We start from the raw sequence: 25587 nt of genomic DNA, 5'->3' as shown, positions 1-25587 counted from the left end.
TGCTGGACTACCTTTACAGCGTGAATGTGAACATGCAGGTCAGTTTCCTCTGCTGAGTCACACAGTGCAGTGCTCCTAAGATATGAACACACCAAAGCCACAGAGCGTGTGGCTCTTAAAGGGAATGTCTACTGGCACACTGATTGGTTAATTTTACGTTATACCCAAACCACACCCATGAATAATTACGAGAATTAATGCATGCATTTTGCGCTTTTGGAGCTGCACAAGGCATATTTTTTTTATCCCTCCTGATACCAAAGACACAGGACACGCCCCTAAAGCAATGTTCGCAAAGCACATCTGAACAGTGGGCTATAGATCGCTAAAATAGGGCCCTTGTTCTTTCCATCAGAATGCAAAGAATGTGTCAAAAAGTATGCAGCTACCAAAAAAAACACACATTGCTTAAAAAAGTATGCAGTTACTAGTAATTTATAAAAATGTATATGATCAACACAGATTTATTTTCTTGTTAAGAAAAACTTAGGACCCCCTGCACCCTAGAAGATTTTCCCCTTTGGCTGGAATAACCTGACTACTGACGTCGACTGGAACAAAGTTTTGCCCACTTCATCATGCAGAATTCTTTCAGCTGTGTGATGTTTTATCTTCTGTGTTTTGTAGAAATGCTTTACAGTAGGTATGGGTTCTCATGCTCAAATTCTGTGTTTGGGTTGCACCAAACATTTTACCCCCCAAAAAATCCTGACAGGACCTCTGCTATCCTGATGCAAGTGATACTTCCTCGAAGAAAACAGCAGCAATAAGGGCATCTTATCCTGGCCGAACCATGAATTTGAAAATCAAATTAGTGGTTTCATAATATTGCTTTACTGTTTCTTACCTACGTGGCCCTATTTAGAACATTAAAACACATTCTGAGTAGGGGTGGGCAATATTATAACGTATACGATATATCGTGTGACAGAAATATGGTGATACTAAAAATCCATATCGTGATAATAGGGCTGTTCTGTCTTAAAAGTAGTCTATTATTTACTGTGAAGCTTTAGGTGTATTTATTGTATAATTGTTTTAGTTTGCAGTTTATATGCATGCACTAAATATTCTGCGATATTATTTGCTGCATTATATTATTTTATGCTATATTAATTATTTTGCCACATTATGATTATGCTGTTATACTATTATACTATATTCCTGAAATTAATTAATTATTTTAGTTTTCCTATATCGGCAAGTATATCGTTATCGCACAAATACCCTGAAATATCGTGATATTATTTTAGAGCCATATCGCCCACCCCTGCTTCTGTGGCAATGTCATTTTTTTTTTGTTGTAATTGTTGGATGAGACATTGTGTTCAGTTATTTTCAATATTTTTAAGTGTACTAAAATTAATCCGCTACATCACATAAAGCATATTTTCCAACATTTATGGTTTAAATCCTAATTATGACAAAACATAATCCGTCTCGTCCTATTGAGAAAATTACAGGACCTGCTAGTTTAGAGGCTGGAAAAGTGGCCTTCACGCATATCAAACCTAATTAAACTTGACAACCCTACATTAAACATGCAGAGCCACACACTTCTGATTGGAGGTAACCAATGATGTCACTGTCAAGCTTCAGAAAAAAACACAGAGCTTCTAAAAAACACAGAAGCTCTGAGCCCAGCTTCCTCGAGTACCACCATCCACGCAGACCACCCCGTAAGTACAGTCATATAGTGTAACCACAGCTGTTATTACCATAAAGCCCTCGACATGACTTCAGTTCAACCATCTGAACTAAACAGAGGAAGCATGGTTAATTACTTTACCTCATTTATATAACAGTTACAATCACAGAATGATATAAAAATATAATGTTACGTGGTCTCGCACATCTTGCACAAATTTAGAAAGGTTTCCTCCAGGGACCTCCAGGAGTCAGGGCCACACAGTCTCTTTAAAGCTCATTTATGAATGAAGTCATGGTGGATTTAATTCAACCTGGGTTTAATTCATCCTGGATTTCGGTTAAGGAACTTATAGTAAAATACACTACTAATACACATGCATTCTAATTAAAATCTGATGTACTGCTGATTAAAAACTTAGGCTGTGTTCACATTATAAGCTCCATTGCTCAATTTTTGCTCCGATTTTGACGGTTCACACTCACTAATGTAAGTGATCTGTATCTGTGTGTAATGTGAACGAATTTGTCCCTGAAATGCCTCACATGCCCACATTGATACGTGTATAAACGTCGCATTCTTTACCACCAACAACAAAAAAACTCATATTTGAGAGACGACTCGTAGCTTTATTAAGGGAAATGGATGCGTGAAAAAGAGGAGGTGGAGGTGGAAATGAAGGAGGTGAAAAAGGCCAGGCGGTTTGCTTTTGCTGTTTTTGCAGCTATAGCTGCACAGCTGCACCAAGAGAGAAGCACATAGTGCATATGTAAAAGAAAAAAGACCAAAAAAAGTCTGATTTGGCCGTTCACATTCATGTTGCATGTCCACAGATCAAATACGTATCTGATTTAGGACCACATATGAAAGTGACTCAAATTTGATTTGAAAAAAATTGACTTGGCACATTCACACCCCCTTGAAAAAATCCGATCTGAGTCACTTTGAGCAAAAAATCAGATTTGAGTCACATCAATCTGTTAATGATCCATAAAGTCACAGAGAGATTCTGCAGGTTTAGACACAGAAAAAAAAAAGTGAATTGTTCAGTACCTCCAAGGTCTTCTTTGGAAGAGACCAGGCGAGGTGAGCTGTTCCCTGGTTCGATCCTTAAAGACAGTCTAAGAGAAAAAACAGGATATTGGATTAACAATCTGACGTTATAATGAGGCCTCACATTTGCTTATGAGCTGCTTATAAACCCACAAGGCAGATAACACCTGCCTTTAGATTTTCTATTTTCTTTTCTTTTACTTATTCTACTCTATTTTGTAAATATTGTTCTTTGCACACTAGTGAGAAACTGCACCCAAGTTTTTCACTCACCTGTACACCTGTACTCTGTTATAGGGGTGGGCAATACGGCTCTAAAATAATATCACGATATTTCAGGGTGTTTTTGCGATAACGATATACTTGGCGATATAGGAAAACAGAAAAATAATTAATTAATTTCAGGAATATAGTACAAGTGTATAACAGCTTAATCATAATGTGGCAAAATAAATAATATAGCAAAAAATAATATAATGCAGCAAAAAATATTGCAGAATATTTAGTGCATGCATATAAACTGCAAACTAAAACAATTATACAATAATTACACCTAAAGCTTCACAGTAAATAATAAACTACATTTAAGACAGAACATCTCTATTATCACGATATGGATTTTTAATATCATGATATTTCTGTGTCACGATATATTGCATACGATATAATATTGCCCACCCCTACTCTGTTATAAGACAATAAATATGATTTGCACAAACTCACGTAAACATAATGAGCTTGCAATAAAATTTTATACATTTTACTAAATAATGTATAAATTAAGTTAATAAATACACAAAAGTTATCTGAAGAAATCAACTAAATCAACAAAAACGACAGTAATGACAGTATAAACAGAGTAATCAGTAGCGTTGAGACAAGCTATTATGTCCAAAAAGGGAATGTGTTTAAACTCCTATTGAGTTTATATTAGGAGTTTGTGGCCAAATCAAATTAACCTATAGCCCCCTTGGTTTATTATGTTGCTCCTAATAGTGTATAAATTTATACAGATTTACCAAAGGAATAATAAGAATGCATATGTCTTATAAATTCTAAGATAAGCACAGTCAAACAACAGCACTTACGTGTAATTGTCATCCTCCACGAACTTCTGCAGTTCCTCAATGTAGCGCACTGACATCAAGTACTTCTGCACGTGTGGTAATGTCAGCAGGTGATCTGGGTTTAGGATAAGAGAAAACTCATAAATGACTAATAAATTCAGTTGAAATATTTACATTTAGAGGAAGTTAAATAAAACAAATATTCATAGGCATTAAAATATAAACTATTATAGTATTATTACTGTCTTAATCATCAATACAAAACATATACAGCTCTCAAGCCATTAAACCAAGCTGAACTGCTTGAATTTTTGCACCAGGACTAAAGGCATGAAGTTATCCAAAAGCAGTGTGTAAGACTGGTGGAGGAGAACATGCCAAGATGCATGAAAACTGTGATTAAAAACCAGTGTTATTCCACCAAATATTGATTTCTGAACTCTTTATGAAACTTTATGAATATGAACTTGTTTTCTTTGCATTATTTGAGGTCTGAATGCTCTGCATCTCAGTAATTTCTCATTTTCTGCAAATAAAAGCTCTAAATGACAAAAATTTTATTTGGAATTTGGGAGAAATGCTGTCTGTAGTTTATAGAATAAAACAACAATGTTCATTTTACTCAAACATATACTAATAAATAGCAAAACCAGAGAAACTGATTCAGAAACTGTTTCCCCACCAGGGATTAAGCCTAGTCATAGAATATATTTTCCTCATAGAATAATATATAATCTTAAATGCAGCTTGATCCAGGACTAAACATAATCCCTTCCAGTGAAACTCCCTGATAATTATGTTAAATTTAGAGTGTGGAACGCTCCAAACAATATCAAAGAAAAAAGGGCAGCAGCTCAGAAACTCAACAGCTCCCTCTCTTGGACAAAGTACAGTAATTCTGATTTAAACAATACTGTGTTTATATCAAAATGTCAGAATGCTAATTTACAGTGTACTGAATATAATACTGTTACTGTCGTTATATGGGATGTATGAGACTGACCATAATTACAGGACATCTGAAGGTCAGAGATGATACGGAGAAGATTGTTCATCTGATTGGTCCTCTGCTCCGTCTCTATGATGCTATCAGAGGCGGGGTAGGCAGAGTCAATGTAGGTCATATCAAAGAGGTAAATACCTGAAACAGAATAAAAACAAAAACAAGAAAATATTATTCCTTTTATTGTCAGTTAGATGAGTTTATTCTCACTCACAACAAATCTTGTTACAGATTGTATAGAACACATTCTTAGGAGTACTTTACTTTTGTAAAAGCCATTTATGAGAGCATGGTTTTAATTTCGCATGGTTTCGATATGGCACTGAGACTAACCCATTTTTGGAATATCTACAACATCAATATCAATATTAAAATAGCAATGCTCCAATTTCAAAATTCCTCAATATCTCAAAACATACTCAAAAACACATTTAACATAACTAACGACACTAAACTTCACTGTATACAATATAAAGTCATTCACAGAGTACACTATACTTGGCAAAAGCTATATATAATGGGTAGGGCTGCCACAAACGACTAATATAGTTATATAATTATAGTCGACTAATCACCGATTATTTTTTATGATTAGTCGACTAATCGGATCATACGTTAATTGAATATAAAACACAGTTTATCACAATAGAATGCAGCTGCTATTATACAACCAACATTAGATTTCAGCTATATGCTAACTAAAAATAAAAACAATTAAAATTATAGTTCATTAAACCTTTAATGAAATATGCAGCTTGTTGTAACAGACAATTATTTTACTGTTTAGCATAAAGTGTAAACAACTGTGCAAAATAAGGATAAGGCACTGGCATTTATGAAACATCTCAACCGTGAGGTTGTTTGAACTATTATGAAAAAAAAGTATATTAATAAAAAATGCCTCTCTGTCCAGATATTGTGTACATTACCGTACACAGGGCAGCGGTCTGCACAGATCTGATTGGCAGAGGAGAGCGTTTGGTGATTTTACACCACACATGACTGATCTGTGAGTTTACTGCACCGAAAAGCACTGAAAACAGAAGCCACTGTCAGAATGAAATCCTTCTCTGTAGTTTATCGGTTTGGGACGGCATTTGTGACAACGTCTGGGTCCGGATCCGGATCGCGGTCCGCCTATTAGTGACCTCTGTTTTAAAGCTATCAAGATGAGTAAGTTAAGTACTAAGTTAATGCTCTGTTTACGCTAATTTTAGCAGCTAAATAGCAATTTAGCTTCTTCGTCATTTAATCAGCCACAACATGCCTCCTTTTCAGGTGCTCGTGCATCGCGGTTGTGCTGCCGAGGAAGGCAAGTTCTTCATTGCAGATATTGCATTGCACGCGTTTCACTTTTATTTTCTTGGTGATCCCACACTTTTGAGTTCTGTAGCGGGGTAGCCATGAAACCAGAGCCTGTCTGTATAATGTCCTGAGATGTCGTCCACTACCTACCCCAGTTTCCACTACTGCGCATGTGCGTCCAGTACAGAAAGGCAGTCGCAGCAGTTTGGAGAGAAAAACAAAGAAAAAAAAAAAAAACGACTAATCGACTATTAAATTAGTCGTCGACTATTTTAATAGTCGACATAATCGTGACTAGTCGACTAATCGTGGCAGCCCTAATAATGGGATAAGTAGACTGAAATCGGTACACAATGTTTATTAAACTACATACAAATCTACAAACACTTCAGGCAATTAGTCATAAATCACCAAACTCCACTTCTCAGCCCACCCCCTCTTCCTCATCAACCTACACGAGGAGAAAAAAGAGCACTTTTGGTGGCGCTAGAGCTTAGATTTTCTGCCCGAATTTATAAGCGCTGTTTCCACTTCAGCAGTTTTACAGCAGGCGGTGTTGTGCCGATTCTGCACGTGAAGCGGAGCTGCATTCTGCGGGGAGTCAGATTCGGCACAACAGCAACAGCGAGCGACACGTGGTAGCCGCGAAATAACGACAGAAAACCCTGAGGAAGCTGCAGTATGGGATTAGAATATGAGCCAGTGAGATAAAAGCACATGTTCTGTAGTAAAACAGAAGATACAGTACACAGCTATAAATACCTGTGAGTAACTCATACACCTGAACACCCCATGTGGAAGAATGAACTGATAAATCTCTTATTCACTCATAATTGTGATGAAAATTAGTGAAACCTCGAAAGTTTATTGAGTTTTTGAGTTTGTTCATGTGTTTCTCAGATTGAGCTCTCTGATGTCATGTGTAAAAACTTATAAAAACTAGCAAACCCACTCTAAAAACCAATTAAAACTAACTGAACTGGAAAAGAGAAAGTGAAAACAAAATAAAATAAAACTATAATGAAAATTTCAAAACTATTACAACCTTGTAAGTTACAAGTTGAACTGTTTAAAGAAAGTTGCACCAGTTAGAATGTAATAATCACGCAGCTCTGAGTGCACGTGAGCTCCTACACTTGTCTGCGTTTGATCTGTAGCGCTGTGTGCAGCTGTTCTTAAAAAATATATTTTTATTAAATAATAGTTCTTTGCTTCTATGTTGCACTGTTAATTAACATAATTCGGAACAGATTTCGCTCAATCAAACGGCCCGAAAACAGCCAGTTTATGGGGCGGGCTCGGGCAGAACGTGCACGGGCTCGGGCCGGGTTGGATATTTTTTGGGCCCGATCTAAGCTCTAGGTGGCGCTAACCATTGCCAAAAAACATCCTCACTAACTGGAAACCAGGGGAAAACATAACCAGTAATCAATGGGAAAACTCACTCATAGAACATAGCAAATATATAAGCAATAGATATAAAAAGAACCCTCACAAACACACAATAAAATATTCAGCACTAAACAAACTTTTACATCAGTGATCCTATTAGCATATCCCAATCTGAAGGACAACCAGTGAGTCAATCCACCAATCATTACTTATAACTGCATTTATGTATTGTTTCATTGCTATTTTTGTTTATGTAATATCTTATATTTCTTAAGCATCTATTATTTTAAATTGAATGTGTTTGTGGACATATGTTTCCTTACATTCTTTACTGATAAAAAATATTTAATCATATTATTTTTACTCTAATCTGTGTCTATTTATTTATTTATTTTTTTCCTAATATCTGTTTACTTTTATTATGAACTCATTTGGCAATAGTGTGTACATTAATGCCAATAACGCACCACTGAACTGAACTGAACTGAAAGAGAGAGTGAGAGAAAGAGAGAGAAAGAGATACATAGAGAGAGAGATAGAAATAGTGTGTGTGTGAGAGAGAGAAAAAGTGAGAGACAGAGAAAGAGAGAGATATTTCTAGAATATCCTAACAAAACTGATGCTTTTCTTTATTCAGACTGAACTGAGTGAAGAACTGATTGGTAGTTTTAACAGGATGACTGTGGAGCTCAACTTAAAAATATGCTGCTTTTTCCATGAAGTAAAAAGAGACATTAGTGCCTCATCTCTAAACACATCCACGAGAAAGGTAAATAGATAAAGAAGTGAAAATTGAACTACTGAACTCTATTGCTGCTCCTGAATAAGAATAGCTCCCTCGCTCTGCCAGCACATTACTGCCCCTACAACCAGCGACTGTTACTGCCAGAGACATCTACAGACTGCAGAGTTTATGCCCATTTGAAATATAATACACACATAATATATTTAGACTTTCTCTGTTTGTACCCTGACCTAGGAACTGGCCAAACTGACTTTCAGCTAACCATTCAAATCCCTTCATAAACCATCAGGACAAAGACAGACTAGATAACGATAAAAAAACAACATAATTACTGATATAGTTTAAGGAAATAAGGTAAAAAAAAAAGAAAAAGAAAAAACGATTCATTCGGGTTTATATCACATAATTACAAGTGTACAGGTGAGTAAAAAACTTAGGTATATGATCCCACTTAGTATAAAGAAACAACTAAATACATACACATAATGTAAAATTGAAAATATACACCTAACTTACGTTATGGACATGAATGTACAGATAAATTAAATACCTGTAAATATATAGTTTTCAGATACATAAACTGATTTCAGTTTCAGCTAACCATTACATCCATTACATCCCAGCATATTCACCTCCAGGTCTTAGGAGTAATGATATGGTTTTGTTGATTCTGGTAGTGAACAGATCTGTCACTGCTGTATCATGTAGCTAGAATAACCAGTCTTGTATATTTAAGTTACGCAGGGGGGGAAGCCACCTATCAACAATAATCTCTTCTGCTGAACTAAAACCTGTCAGCGATATCTTCCTCTGTCTTCTGTTAGAATTAAGTGGGAGTGGATCTATAGGGATTTCTACCCCATCAGGGAGCCAAATACTATAAACATCCCTTAACTCCCACACTAGAAGGTTCACACGTCTTATAGTGGTCAGAAATTACAGTAGTGCTCCTCTGATGCTTTTATAAGAAAGCGCCTCCTTGACCTTTAATATAATATAAGGCAGAATTTAAAATGGATTAGAGCTTAGATTCTCTGCCTGAACTTGGGCCGGGTCGGGCCGAGATTTCCCACCTCTTTCCTCGGGCCGGGTCGAGACGGGCTCTTTTTATTTTATATAAAGCTCTGGCGTAATAATCACAATGTAGCTAAGTAATCAAGTATTATCATTATTGAAAACGAACGAAAGATCTAAAGCTAATGGTGAAAAAAACATTTTCGTCAACTGAACTAATAGAAATGGTAATTAAAAGAAAAAAAACGTTAACTAACTGGAATTTAATTGTGTGTTTATAAAACTAACAAAAAATAAATAAAATTACAGACAGAACACCCTTCGTTTTTGTCTTTGTTAATGTCTTTGTTTCCACTCCAGCAGTATTACAGCGGGCAGTGTTGTGTCGATTCTGCTCGCGAAGCAGAGTCGGATTTTGCGGGGAGTCAGATTTGGCACAACAGCAGCACCTCGTGGTCTGTGGTGTTAGTTCTTGTTTACAATGCTCAAGCTAGCCATGAAGTAATGACAAAAAAAAACAAACAAAAAAAAAAAAACACTGCAGGAAACTGCTGAATTCTGTATGGGATTAAAATATGAGCGCGAGGGAGATAAAAGCACGTGTTTTGTAGTGAAACAGGAGATACAGTATGTGGAATAAACTCCACACAGCTATAAGTCCATCTGAGAAGCAGCTGTGAATACCTTTACCTGTGAGTTGCTCATACACCTGAACACCCCACGCAGGAGGATGAACTGATAAATCTCTCAATATCTATCTTTCTCTCTTGCTCTCTCTTTTACTCACCCATAGTTGATCATTTTGGTGAAAATTAGTGAAACCTGTAGAGTTTATTGAGTTTTTTTAGTTTGTTTATGTGCTTCTCAGATTGATCTATTTGATGTGATGTGTAAAAACTAATAAAACTAGCAAACTCATTTTAAAAACGAGTTAAAACTAACTGAATTGGAGGAGAAAATGTGAAAATGTGAAATCTGGGCTCGGGCTCAGGCTCAGGCTGGGTTGGTTAAGTTTTTTGGGCCCGATCTAATATCTAAAATGGTTTGTTTTTTTTTTCTTTGTTTTTTCGAAGCATAAACAATATTAAACCACACAGCTTCCCACTCAACTGATCATTATTTACTAATAAATCTTAAAACAGACCAGTGATTGATATCCATCAGCTGTGATATATTAATATCAATCAGGGAAATCGGATCACTTGTGACTGAGGACACAGAGAGGTTTACAACCTTTACACTATAAATATCTGAACAGTGTGGAAGGAGACTGACCTCGGAAATAAAAGTACAGAGGCCAAAATTAGAAACTGTATTTTAGAAGGGGATTTTTTTTGTACCCCCTCCTTCCATTAAAAAGAGATAATAGATCAAAAGTGATCAAAGACAGCTGATGAAAAACATGTTTAAACTAGCAGTTTCAGCAGTGAAACAGTGCGCTGATCTCAGATCAGCAGCAGAACTGGGTCGCTGGGTTGGGAATGGTGTTAATGCTGTGTAAATCTCGGTCTGTAACGCAATGAAGTTATTTTAAGTTGATCCCTAAGCAGCATGGAACAAATCTGAGTGTTGAGTCCAAGTGTTTTTATTAATCACAGCACAGCAGCTAGGGATCCCACTGTCAGCTGTAGAATGAGAAGAATTTGTGATGCCTGCAGTACAGTGTACAGTTAGTTTCTCCAGCATCCAGGCTGGAGCAGTATTAGCATTAGTCGCTAACTGTGCTAAACGATAGCTCTCGCCCATTACAGATGAGTGTTACCGGCATGTAGTCTGCTGCTAACCCCGGTTAGTACTGCTGGAGCAGTATTAGCATTAGCTGCTAACCATGCTGAGCGCTAGCTCTTTTGCCCTTTACAGATGAGTATTTCCGACCTGTAGTCTGCTGCTAACCCCGATTAGCACTGCTGGAGGAGTATTATCATTAGCTGCTAACCGTGCTAAGCGCTAGCTCTTTTGCCCTTTACAGATGAGTATTACCGGCCTGTAGCCTGCTGCTAACACCGACTAGCACTGCTGAAGCAGCATGGATGCGAAAATACCATTCTGGCTTTGGGTAAAGTATTCGCTGTACTTAGAAGTGTTAGATATTCAGCGTGTTGTGTGTGTAAAAACTGTAATCACAAGTGGCTTCAAATGCACTGCTGGAGCAGCATTAGTGTTAGCTGCTAACCATGCTAAGCGCTTGCTCTTTCGTCGGTCAGAGGTGAGAATGATCAACCTGTAGCCTGCTGCGAACACTGGCTAGAACTGCTGAAGCAGCATGGATGCGAAAATACCATTCTGGCTAGAGTATACAGAGCTTTGGATGAAGTGTTTGCTTTACCTAAAAGTAGAGCTGGGCACTTAGTCGATTTTATCGATTAATTCGAATTTACAGTAAAGGACGATGTGTTTTTATGAAAATCGATTTTTTCTGAATTTTAATTTTTACCACAGATGCTCCCCCTGTAGGCTCCCGTACTTCAGAGTGAGCTTAGCCCCTCCCCTCTCTCCCGCATGCACCCTCACCCCTCTCTCCCTCCCTCCCTTCCGCGCACACCCCCCGCCCCTCTCTCTCGTGTGTGCACCCCCCCACACACAACATGACGGCGGGTCTTGTGCCCAAAACGGAGCAACTAGATCCGTGAGTTGGTTCGGTTATGCGGCGTCGAACGTAGATCAAAAAGGTTCGTCGCTGTAAGTTGTGTTTAAACCGATTGCTTCTAAATGAAGCGGAGTGGGAAAAGTGCTGCTCCCAAAGGAATGAACACAGCAGCAGCAGCACTAGCACACCATCCAAAAACAAGCAACTGTCCCTGTCAACTGTCTTCCAACTGTGTACCAGGTTCTGTATGCACTACAGTTTATGATTTGTTTCATATTCATGAGAAAAGATCATCTCATTTTATAGAACACTGGCACTTATTTAAAAGCTTTGTTTTGCAAATTAAGCCCAAAAGTCTTTACTTAATAGCATATTAAATTGTACTTGTTTTCTATTTTGTAAGTTTTATCAAAAAGGGCATCATTTTATTTCTTTCCATTTGTTTTTGAGGGTGTGTTTATTTATTTCTTTTTTAAATTCGAGAGTGCATTGTGTCAGTACCTAAACTATGTTGGAGAAAACTTTCAAAAAGTTACTAGATGTTCTCACTGTTCACAATTGTTATTTTTTTGCTTGTTTCTGGTTGCATTTTAACCACAAAGGGGACATTTAAGTGAAAACTAAATAAATAAAAACTAGTTTTTAACCATTTCTTTATCATCTTTAATTTGATTTTTAGTGGGGGAAAAAATCGATTTAAATCGAAAATCTGATTTATTTATTTTTTTTAATCGAAGATTTATTTTTTGGGCCATATCGCCCAGCTCTACCTAAAAGTGTAAGATATTCAGCAAGTTGTGTGTGTGGTTTGGGCAGCTGTGAAAAAGAGAAAAACTGTAATCACAAGTGGCTTCAAATGCACTGCTGGAGCAGCATTAGCTTTAGCTGCTACCTGCGCTAAGCACTAGCTCTTTTGCCCTTTACAGATGGAAATTACCAACCTGTAGCCGGTTGCTAACCCCGGCTAGCACTGCTTGTGAAGCATTAGCATTAGACGCTAACTGTGGTAAGTGCTAGCTCTTTCGCCCTTTACAGATGGAAATTACCAACCTGTAGCCGGTTGCTAACCCCGGCTAGCACTGCTTGTGAAGCATTAGCATTAGACGCTAACTGTGGTAAGTGCTAGCTCTTTCGCCCTTTACAGATGGAAATTACCAACCTGTAGCCGGTTGCTAACCCCGGCTAGCACTGCTTGTGAAGCATTAGCATTAGACGCTAACTGTGGTAAGTGCTAGCTCTTTCGCCCTTTACAGATGGAAATTACCAACCTGTAGCCGGTTGCTAACCCCGGCTAGCACTGCTTGTGAAGCATTAGCATTAGTCGCTAACTGCGGTAAGTGCTAGCTCTTTTGTCATTCAGAGGCGAGTATATAGGATTGTGATAGTTCCAGAAATGTGGCTTTAGCAAACTCAAAAAACTGTAATCACAGATCATACTGACATTTTTCCTCAACCATATTAATGGTAATTAATTATCCAACAGAAATGCCCAAAACAACTTAATGAATGAAAACCTTTTTACACTAATTTCAACTGAGAGCTGAACATGATTTTCCCTCTGCAACATCTGACATTTCACAGATGTTATATATAAGACATGTATATGTATATATTTTTTTTTCATTGCTACATGTGGTTAAACTAATAAGGATCTGAAGAGAATGAAAAAACAGCCTCCGGAACCCATCGTCCATTGCACAGAAGGAACTCAGCCGAGCGGGTAAAGCTCTGGGAGGTCAAAATCATATTATAAACAAACACAAGTTAAAGTGTCTGGAGTGAAAACGCTCTGAGGCTCTACTGTACACACAGAGACGGAAAAACTCTGTAGGAATGTCTGACACTCGTCACATCAAGAGTGCTTTCATCTGACCTCAATACTGACCAAACAAAACCTGCAAAAAGCAATAAAAATAAAAAAAAGTTTTATATTGTTTCTTGTTTTTTTCATTAAAATACAACTGAACAGGTCTTTTGACTCATATTGGTAATCTATAGTGCAAAATAATTAACCTCAGACAGACAGCCTAAACATACTGATGGAATAAAAAAAACACTCTAGTTTAAAAACACAAACTCTCTTTTTGTTTCTCTTTCTCTCTGTATCTCTCTCTTTGTAACCATCTCTGTCTCTCTCTCTCTCTCTGTATCTCTTTCTCCCACTTCAGTTTCTGAATCGATTTCTCTGATTTTACTACTTATAGGTATATGTTTAAGTAAAATGAACATTGTTGTTTTATTCTATAAACTACAGACAACATTTCTGTCAAATTTCAAATAAAAAGTTTAAAGAGTTCAGAAATCCATATTTGGTGGAATAACCCTGGTTTTTAACCAGTTTTCATGCATCTTGGCATGTTCTTCTCCACCCGTCTTACACACTGCTTTTGGATAACTTTATGCCTTTACTCCTGGTGCAAAAATTCAAGCAGTTCAGCTTGATTTGATGGCTTGTGATCATCCATCTTCCTCTTGATTATATTCCAGAGGTTTTCAATTTGGTAAAATCAAAGAAACTCTGTGGTCTCCTATTTTTTTTAATTATTCTTCTCCCTCTGTGTGTATCTCTCTGTGTCTCTCTGTATCTGAATGTTGGTGAAGCAGGCAGGAAAGGCTGCACTGCACAGAACTGTGTCTGACTATAAGTGCAGTTAATGTCCTCATTAGGGGTTTTATAAGAGCATAATGATGGAAAACACTGCTGGCTAGTCCGCTGGCTGGAGCACAGGCCTGTATAACTGCGCTGCATTTAAATCAACAGCGCTGTTGTTCAGGACAGACGGACGTCAGCTGAACAGAACACGAGTTCAGGAGAAGTCTCTGTGCTGTATCTGCAGGCTTACAGTGATGTACTCAGCTTTCATCAGGGGGTTCAGAGTTGCGTTTTAAGCTGTCAGAAATGAAATGTGACATTAATGAGGAAGTCATCAGTCAGATGGTGATAAATGACAACATGATTACTGCTTTATTAATTATTCAAGATTGAGTTCACATGCTTTGACTTATGCTCAGAATGTGTAGCTCATTTCGAGAATATTTGAGCATGTCTTAGCTTTAGGAACATTCCTGTGTAAAGCATGATAAAGCTATGTTTTATGGTTGTTTTAAGAAATTCAGCAGCATACTGCTAAATGGCTGGCTACAAGTCTATGACAGTAAAACTGGCTTCTTATGTGTGAGTACTCTTGGCCCTATTCTTCTCCTGCCCTCCCCTAGTCAGCAAGTACAATTCTTGTTTTGAACTAACCTTAAAGGACACGCTTTACACATGCATTTCTGGACAAGCTGAGAAATACAGGACTTTTTCACTAAGTGAAAGAAGCATGTAGATGGTAGAGTTGGTAGAGTTATATAACTTGATTGTACACTAATCTGACTGCTGTGAGCCTTGTTCTACAGAATTAAATAGTGCAGTAAGCTGCATTTCAAGGCTGTTTACCAAAAGTAGCAATTAGAGAGATGCTATTCTCACAATTTTAAATGGGTTACAGAGTACAATGCCACAAAGTTGCTGAACGTTAATGCGAGATGTCAGGTTTGGCAGGATGGAAAACACAGAAATAAATACATCTTAGGTCAGCATTATAATCCTGAGTCAGACCAAGTCAGACCAGTAACATTTTGAGTCCTGATCTGACACATTAAATATATAACTAAACTTACAGTCAGCAGTGGCCTGTTCTAAAGGGTATTCTACAGCCCGCTGGATGCAGTTCAGGCTACTGTTCGTTCGGCTCCGCTTGGAAAGAAGCTGCAGGTTCTTGCCAAAGCAATGAGCTCATGAGTTCCTCTAGAGGCCTGAATTTTCCACCCAACCCAGCTCAACCCGTCCAAGTCTTTATTTCAGAGAAGGCATTATTTCTCATTACACTGTGGAGTATGCCTGCTTTGCTCTTTAGCCTCCAGAGTTAGGATAAACTTCATGGGTTTTAAATCACAGAAAATGTTATTTTTTTTAATGAATAAAAGAGATAAGCTATGTAACTTAATTTGTAATTATACACTTACAGTTATATGATAACATCATTTAGATTGAATCAGCTCTGGGTTATGTGAGTTTATAGTCAGACACACACAAAAAAAAGTCTTTTACTAATGAGTACTGTAGCTTTAGTACTTATTTAAAATAAAATAAAACCCTTGTGTCCAAAGTAAGCTGACGAAACGTCTATGGAAATATTGTCGAGAGTGCATGGTACTAAGCACGTTAGCCTATAAATGGTGGAAAAAGACAAATGTCTACTTTCTATGTTGACTAAAATAATACAAAGTGTGATTAGTAATGGTGACTGATTATTCTATCGTTTTATTTTTGCGATTGTAAAAAAAAAAAAAAAAAAAAAGAACTTAAACCTGCCGTTTAAAACCTAAATGCTACCTGCCTGCTGCCAGAGGCCGGGGGAGGCAAGGAGGGGTCAGTGAAGAGTGTACAATTAAATTCTAACATTAGAAAAAACACTGCAATAAGCCTTAATTAGACATTTTTGGTACAAATTACTCTGCTTTTAACATATTTAGTTGAACTGAAAGTGCTTTTTATATTTTCGGTGGTCAAACATTAAAGAGTATTCCTAACGCAGACGTACGTCAGATATAACGTTTTATTTTCAGTAGTTCAGTAGTTCCTAACTTTATAATCATATTATATGATACACTGCATCACTCATCCTGCTAAAAAAAAATTACAACACTTCTGGATCTCGCTTTCCTGAACACAAAAAACACAAAAAGAGTGCTGTACTACCCTAGTAAAAAAGTAGATTAAAGTATACATATTGCACTAAAGTGTACTTGTAGACACATTATTAATCAGTATATTTAAAGAGTGCTAAAATTGAACATCTTTTTTGTACTTATTATACTTTAATTGTATAAAAATAGTACAGAAGTTTTACTTAAACTGTGCTAAGTGTGCTTAACTGTACTAAAATTAAACTATTTTAAATATATTTAAGTAATATTTAAACATTTATACTAATTCATGTATGTAACCCCATATTTTAAATATGCTTACAGTAAAATTATAATACATTTAATGAGTATTACAACTGTATCACTATTTATTATACACCAGGGTTATTAGAAATGTACTAAGACTTTATGTTAAATATATGTGATCTATTTACATTAGAGTACAAATATGCTTCTTGTTCCTGTCTTTTGTAAGTAGCACACTTCTAGTATACTTCGTTAGGTATAAAAATATATATTTTAATATCCTGCACTACAATTTTTAGTGTTACAATTTAATTTATTCTTATATAAATTAGTAGTAGTAATTTAATTTAATTTCTAAAAAGTTACACGATACATTGTACTTTAAATGAAATACTGTAACAGTTGTTTTTTAACACACTAATAAAAATGGACAAAAGTATATTTGGAAATAAGTATTTTAGAAGTATATTAAATTATGGGAAATTAACAGTATACTTCATAGTAGTCTATTTTTTAAAAATACACTATATTGTACTTTTTAAAAAGTATGATCAAAGTTTACTTTCAAACATTTAAGGAAATCATAATAATTATGTACTTTTAATGAATTTTAAGTAAGTACATGAATCTGTTAGTATATTTCCAGCATACTTAGACTGTTCTCAATATGTACTTTAGCTTTAGTACTGATTTAATGTCTTAAATATCACAGAGGATTTTACCCAGACCTGTAGCAGATATTTCACCTGGAGAACAGGCAATATCCTTTTATAATAAAACCTTTAATAAAATCCCTGCATCCGAAGTAAGCTAAGGAAATGTCTATGGAAATATTGTCGAGCTGCATGGTACCGACCACATTAGCCTTTAAATGGTGGAAAATGACAAAAGTCTAGTCTCTGTGTGTTTTTTTTTTGTTCAGAATCCCTGAAATAGTCTCTGACTGGTGCGGTTCTCCGGATCTGCACAAGACCTGCACTTTAATATGGAAGGTATTACTCTGGGTTTGCAGAACATGGGAAACAATAACAAATGGAGGTTTGGTGGCAGTGAGCTGCTGGCTATGTGCTGTGCTCTGCACGTTTGCCTCACCACACTGTCAGATGAGATTCCTGAGCTGCTACATTTTCCACTGTGCTGAGTGATACTGAGCTTTTGTTGCCTGGCATCACTCGTCTGGAGAGTGCATAGTTCCTGAGTGAGACAACGACCGGTAACGTGCAGAAATTATCACCTCGGAAAAGCTTTAGGCAAAATACACAAGCAAGCATTATGCAAATTAGCTTTGAGGTAAAAACTGCACGGTTGGACTAACATACATTTTTTTTAATCCCCATTTTAATAGAAATAAACAGCGTCTTCTCCTCACATAACGTACTACTATAGCTCTGCAAACATTAAGAGACCACTTCAGTTTCTGAATCATTTTCTCGGATTTTGCTATTTATAGGTATATGTCTGAGTAAATGATCATTGTTGTTTTATCTATAAACTACAGACAACATTTCTCCCAAATTCCAAATACAAATATTGTCATTTAGAGCATTTATTTGCAGAAAATAAGAAATGGCTAAAATAACAAAAAGATGCAGAGCTTTCAGACCTCAAACAATGCACAGAAATGTTATCCTTCACCAGTCTTGCACACTGCTTTTGGATAACTTTATGCCGCTCCTGGTGCAACAATTCAAGCAGTTCTGCGTGCTTTGAAGGCTTGTGATCATCCATCTTCCTCTTGAGTATATTCCAGAGATTTTCAATTTGGTAAAATCAAAGAAAATCATTTGAAGTAGTTTCTTATTTTTTTTTTTCAGAGCTGTATATATCAGTGCCTTTAAAATAACTAAAATAGAGTCATATCAAACACACATTATACAATATAATATACAGTAATATGTGCTGATTACATCAGGGCCTGTGTTAGTATGAAGTTAGTATGGAATGTATTAAGCGCATCATTTTTTAAAAATTCAGTGAAGACCACGAAAATCTGCTCACTGGTGAAAAGCTAGAAATTGGCTACAGTCCATTTACTCGATAGGTGAAGCAGGTTTAACTCTTGCTGTGATTCTACACAGAATGCAGACTAGTGGGGGCACTACAATGAACAAATCTGGCACAAACCAAACAAAATGAAACAATTTGTTAAATACAGAATGCAACACTTTTGGTTAATTTTAACACTTTATAAACTAGTTTAAATTTTGTCTCGCTTTTCAAATAAACTATTCTAAAATAAAACTGTAGACAGAACATTTTAAACATAATGTGACTAAAGTAAAAGGGATCTGCTTTTTGCTTTTACATTTGAATTATATATCGCAATTTACACTTTTTCTAACATTTTGACAATAATAACAGAAATCTCAGACTGTAAAATGAACTCAAGGAAAAAAGAAATCATGAGAAACCACATGAAAGCAACTGTAGATGCTTATTTTATCGTATTATTTATCCGTAAAAATGAACTTAAACCTGCCGTTTGACTGCTCTCACTGCTGGCTGACTGCCTGCTGCCAGAGGCAGGGGGGAGGCAAAGAGGGGTCGGTGAGAGATTAAATCCTAACATTAGAGAAAACACTGCAATAAGCCTTAATTAGCCATTGTTTTGTATAAATTATTCTGCCTTCCCACTTATTTAGCTAAAACAATGAAAGTGACTTTTTTTTCAGTTGTCGAACGTTTGGAGTATCCTTAATGCAGGCGTAAGTCACAAATGTAGCGTTTTATTCTATTAGTCAAAAATCTGCACTAACGATACACTGTGTCACTCATCCTGCGAAAAAATCACAACACTTTCTGGACCTCGCTCTCCTGAACACATTCCACCACCTATTCCCAAGGACGGATCAATGATGACAACTGATTCACAGCTCTCATAAAAGAGTAGCAGGCCTGGATCATAAAGGGAGTAGTTTACACCGCGTGGACCAGGAGAAAGAGAGAGAAAGAAAGAAGTAAAAAACAGAAACTTCTGAACGCAGCCCAGAACTGCAGCACCTAAAACATTAAGTTTAACATGGAAATTAAATTAAGAAGCAGAGGTGACACGGTCAACATGGCTTTCTTTTCCAATTCTTTAAACAGACTTCTCAGACTTCTGCTTTCTTTCCTTCCTAAACACAGACATTTAAATCGCTTAGATTAATTTCTTTGTACTGTGTATGTTGCACAATTTGTTGCACATTTGCAATTTGTTGTCTATATTGCATTGTTGTCCCATGTTGCACCGTGGTTCCAGCAGGTAAGCAGGTTTTTATAATGTAAGATTCAAAGATTTCTAGCGCAGGAAAACGGACCAAAGAGTCTAAAAGCGGAGAGAGTGCGCATTTCTAGCACAGAAAAACGGGGCAAAATAGTCTAAAAGCAGAGAGGGTGCGCATTTCTAGTGCAGAAAAACAGGCCAAATAGTCTAAAAGCGGAGAGAGTGCGCATTTCTAGTGCAGAAAAACGGGCCAAAGAGTCTAAAAGCGGAGAGAGTGTGCATTTCTAGGGCAGAAAAACGGAGCAAAGAGTCTAAAAGCGGAGAGAGTGCGCATTTCTAGCACAGAAAAATGGGCCAAAGAGTCTAAAAACGGAGAGAGTGTGCATTTCTAGCGCAGAAAAACAGGCCAAAGAGTCTAAAAGCGGAGAGGGTGTGCATTTCTAGCGCAGAAAAACGGGCCAAAGAGTCTAAAAGTTGCCGTAATTAAGGAGTTTAATATTAAGAAACATCATGAAATGAAACATCAATTTGAAAAATCTTAGTTTACACAACACTGTCAAAGATAAAGATAGTAAGTCAAGTAAAATGGTGTGTAAATGAAATAATCAGGAAAAATTTATTATTTAAAGTGTTATATTTCATTATTTGTTTTATTACAGAGTCTGTGGCCCGTAAATTCAAATATATTTCTCCTACCAACAAAAAAAGTTTGGACACCCCTGATCTACATGATTAAAGCTCTATACTGCTGAACAGGTCATTCAGAGGTTTTACATTTCTATAAATGGGGTTTCAGAGTATAAAGAATAAAAAAAAAATCAAAATATAAATAGTTCAAAAACTGATTCATGTTTTTTTTTCAATAACTTTCTATTGAAGCTTTATATTCAGAGTGTGGCTCTGATCAAACAGAGGTCAGATCAGATTAAAAAAAGAGTATAAGCAGAAAGAGGAGATCAGAGAGGAGCCGAGGCCGAGCGTTTCTCAGTGTGGCCTGATGATGAAGAGTGTTTTTGTAGTCTCCCTCAAAGCACACAGGCTAAGACAGGCCAAAACAAACAAGGGTCCCTTTCAAGTGCAATGAGCGCACACTGTGCACCTCCTCCTCCTCAGGGAGGCGGTCCTGCTCCCATCGCCTCCTCTCAGCCTCTCGGCACAGAAGGCCAGAGCCGTGTCACTGAACCATGAGGCCAGAGGAACTCAACTGAGGGTAGGTGAACACATACTAACCCCCCTCCCCCCCCCCCCCAACAACAACAACATCCTACCTAACCACACTCTGAGCTCTTCACATCCACTGATGATACACTAATCTTACTCACACTGTGGCTGTGTAAATTCAATTTATCACAATATATTGAAATACTGTAAGCAAGGCAATATACAAAGATTAAGTATAACATTATGACCATCTCCCCTGTATTTTAGCTTCACTGATCAGTGATCAGTGGTGGATTAAGGTGATTGGGGCACCTAGACTACACTTTAAATGGACCTCCCCATACACATATATATTATATACACTCTACTACTACTACTTCTACTACTACTACTACTACTGCCAGGTTAAGTAGAAACATGGACTGAAAAAGATGTTTTACCTTTAAACTTATTTTACATTGTACTTGACTATTGTAAGTCGCTTTGGACAAAAGCGTCTGCCAAATGTAATGTAATGTAATGTAATGTAATGTAATGTAATGTAATGATAATCCCATCTTAACACGTACAGGGGTTGGACTATGAAACTGAAACACCTGGTTTTAGACTACAAAAATGTGTTGTCCCCACAGACAGTTCTGGTGGAAACAGGAGAGTTGAGGTGCACATTGAATTCTGCTGTGATTTGAGCAGCCGTGGTTTTATGTTTTTTGGATACAATCCGGGTTAGTACCTGAACATCCCTTTCAGAAAGTTTCCTTTTGAGTCCACAGTTAATCCTGTTGGATGTGGTTCGTCCTTCTTGGTGGTACGCTGACATTACCCTGGATACCGTGGCTCTTGATACATCACAAAGACTTGCTGTCTTGGTCACAGATGCGTCAGCAAGATGTGGACCAACTATTTGTCCTCTTTTGAAGTCTGGTATGTCACCCATAATGTTGCGTGCATTGCAATATTTTGAGCAAAACTGTGCTCTTACCCTGCTAATTGAACCTTCACACCCTGCTCTTACTGGTGCAATGTGCAATTAATGAAGATTGGCCACCAGGCTGCTCCAATTTAGCCATGAAACCTCCCACACTAAAATTACAGGTGTTTCAGTTTCATTGCCCAACCCCTACACATGCATGCAATAAAGGCAGCAATGTAACCAACTGCAGTTATACAGTAGATACATCATTAAACAGTAGATCTATATGCTGATAAAAAAGGTCCATCCAAGGCCCAATTGTCAGACTTGTGCTCAGATAGTGCTGGGCGGTATTAACAAAAGCGTATATCATGATATTTTTCAAGATTCTGACAGTTTCATGGTATATTACGGTTTTTTGTTTTTGCATGTCTGGCCTTTTATATGGGTTTGTGACTTAGTGTACTGTTAGGAGTACATATAATATAAAACACTAAAGCTTTAAATTAAGGCTCTGATTACTATTGGGTTTACGTTGTCCCACAAGATTACACAATATATGAAGAAATCTATTTGCAGAAAAACAGCTGAAGAATGGAAACAATAGACCAATAGCCAACAACTTCGACACTGCTTCCTTTTTAAATAATTCAATAAACATCCATTCGCCTCTTTCTGAGTGAATAATTGCGGTTTCCTGTCGTTTTTCTATTTTACTTGAATAAAAACACTTATGCAATGAGGAGCAGCAGCAGGAGCTCTTCAGATAAAGTGCTGTTCTCATTTCTCTCCAGGTAGGACACAGTGAAACTAGCGTTTTACACTCCACAGAGCTGAGCTACAGTTGCATTAGTGTGTTCGCTTGTTATGCTCAGTGGCTAGCATTAGGCGGAAAAGCGCAGTGCTGGGGTAAAGGACAGGCCGTTTGGTTTTGTGGAGGAGCGCGTTCCCACGAGCCGCTCCTTCACAAGGGATATGACTTCATACTGGACTGACCTTTGACACGGCTGAAAGCTACAGCTCTCACTGATGTATTCAAGCTGCAGCTCTGAATAACAAAAGGACAGATCATCCCCTCACAGCCCACTGTACACCCAGCACACGACCAGACCTCCAAACACATCTCACACGGAGAGAGACGCCACCTGGGGGGTCTGATGGGGGGTGAGATGTTTATGTGTGTGTCTGATGGGACTGTATTTGTGCCCTGCTGGGACTGAGATTTGCTCTTTCTGTAAGACAGAACAAAAAACTATTTCAGGAAACAGCAAATAAATCATCTCTGCTGGAGAGGGATTCACCACGCTGCTGCTCGATCGACACATGCTGCTCACTTTCCACACTGACAGTTCTGGTACTGGTACTGGTGCTGGTGCTGGTGAAAGTTTTGCTTTGTAGAACAGACACACATCTTCAAAACCAGCTGCTGACAGCCTGAAAGATGAGACTTTCGCTATTCAGCAGCACTTTACTTAAGTGCAGCTTTTATGAAAGCTGAATGTTTATACAGCTAGGATAACACCTTCACGTGTAACCAAATCAGATCATTTTCCACATTATCTCCCGTACTGTACAGTACTGTACTGTACTAGGCAGTGATAGGACACAATTTATCAGATTAAATTACTAAAGGTTAAAAAAGCATTGGTATGTGAATCACAGCTTTTGTTATTCATATAAATGTGCTGCACACGTTTTATTATATTATGTGTGTGGGCCATTCCACAGAATGGGTGCCATTTGTTTATTGTGTCTTTTGAAAAAAAAAATCTTTTTTAAACTAGTTACACATGTATTTATGAATCTAATAACTATTCAACTATCCTGTTATCAGAACTCATGTGACATTTAAAAAGCATGTTTAAAAGCAAGATCACTAATTTATTTGATTTTCACCCAAGAAAGTCTTTATTTAAGAAAGTTGACTTGTGTAAATAATTGATAACTGGTATTTTTCTAAAAGCCATTTTTTAGCTTTTCAAGAAGACTCGAACCTAAAATTAATCAAATTTATTATCATGTAATCATGATATTTATTATCATGTATTATCACTTGTTACTGGCCCTCACTGCTGTTACTGGAACTCTGTGCTGTTACTGGTCCTCACTTCTGTTACTGGCAAATTAATTATCATGTAATTTATTAAACAAATTGATAAATGATGAACCAAACAGAATTGGATTTAAAAGAAGGTCTGTTACTGCAACTCACTTCTGTTACTGGCACTCAGTCCTGTTACTGGCAATCAGTCATGTTACTGGCTCTCAGCCCTGTTACTGGCATTCACTCCTGTTACTGGCACTCACTGCTGTTACTGGAACTCTGTGTTGTTACTGGCCCTCACTACTGTTACTGGTCCTCAATTCTGTTACTGGCCCTCCCTGCTGTTACTGGCCCTCACTCCTGTTACTGGCCCTCACTCACACGCAGTGCAAATATTAAGATACAGACATATCAACCTACAAGCATGTTTTTTATTAGATTCATTTCTTTAAAATGCTTCCTGGCTTCAGCTTTTCCCTAAAGTCTCTGAAACTCTGTTCTGAGAAGTGGACCTGCTGCTCTGAGACTCCTCCAGCATCGTAAACAAGCTGGAGTAGTATGTTATGCATGATGTTCAGGGTGATATCACCCCTGTGGTGCTCCTCACACTCCGTCTTCAGGCTCCGCACATTAAAGTTAGTAGACCTGAACCCAAACACGGCCCAACAGAGCACACCTTGTTCTGAGCAGCTCCGCAGCTGGAGATCAAGAGCGGCTGAGGGAGAACGTCAGTGCCTGCTCTGATTTACTCCTGCCCTTCAGACCGCTGAGATAAACGCTGCCGTCAGTGCCACTTTAAACTCAGAGTAAATACACGGTTCAGGCAAATTAGATAAACGAAGCTGAAAACCTCTGGTGAGATGAGGGATGAGTTATCGTGTGCTGTAGACACACTCTGGAGAGATATTGAGAGCGTGGTGGGGAAATAAGGGTAAAGAAAGTATGAAAGCTGAACTTTACACTAAATATAGACATTAATCAGAAAGGCACTGCATGCATTCCTATTTTGTATGCTGCTGATATCCGGTACGATGATGGTATACAGGGTTCACAGTAAAGAGTGAGAGAGTCTCAGCTGTCCATCACTCAGTGCTGAATGACATACCAGAAAAATGAAACGGACAAGCCGCCTATCCAGAGTGGAAAACGAGTACGAACGGTTCCAACCTCACAATTTTCCAGCGATCAAGGGAATATATTTAATGTCAAAAGAAAAAAAAATCTAATTTCTTGAGAATGTCAAGCACAGCTGACATGCTCATTTTTCCTCTGAACCAAAGTGCATTCAGTTGTTACTGGCAATTGAAAGGCAGTCGTTTTTGGGGGAAAAAGGAAAAGAGAGGAACTTATTCAATATCTGCTGCCACATCGAATCCGGCAGATAGAGTCAATCAATTAAATGTCTAAATATAAAATGGATTCATTTTAAGCTCACACACACTGAACGTTATATCAGGCTTTAAAACAGCCTAATATAAACTATGTATACGCATTGTTCATATTTGTCTGCTT

The 25587-nt window shown here is 37.5% G+C and overlaps 1 protein-coding gene across 1 annotated transcript in view; it reads right to left on the bottom strand.

Annotated features, from left to right (window-relative positions):
* ralgps1 (Ral GEF with PH domain and SH3 binding motif 1) overlaps window positions 1–25587 on the bottom strand; it is a 148373-nt gene that overhangs the window by 13560 nt on the left and 109226 nt on the right. The window contains exons 9-11 of the mRNA XM_022670725.2: window positions 4772–4909; window positions 3790–3883; window positions 2702–2769 (exon numbers count right to left, since the gene is read on the bottom strand). Of these exons, the coding sequence (XP_022526446.2) occupies window positions 2702–2769; window positions 3790–3883; window positions 4772–4909 (300 nt within the window). The remainder of the gene's footprint in view (window positions 1–2701; window positions 2770–3789; window positions 3884–4771; window positions 4910–25587) is intronic.

Source organism: Astyanax mexicanus, chromosome 12 (genome assembly GCF_023375975.1).
Source record: "Astyanax mexicanus isolate ESR-SI-001 chromosome 12, AstMex3_surface, whole genome shotgun sequence".
Lineage (NCBI taxonomy): Eukaryota > Metazoa > Chordata > Actinopteri > Characiformes > Acestrorhamphidae > Astyanax > Astyanax mexicanus.
Note: the sequence above shows the minus strand (reverse complement) of the source record. Positions and strands in the feature narration are given on the sequence as shown.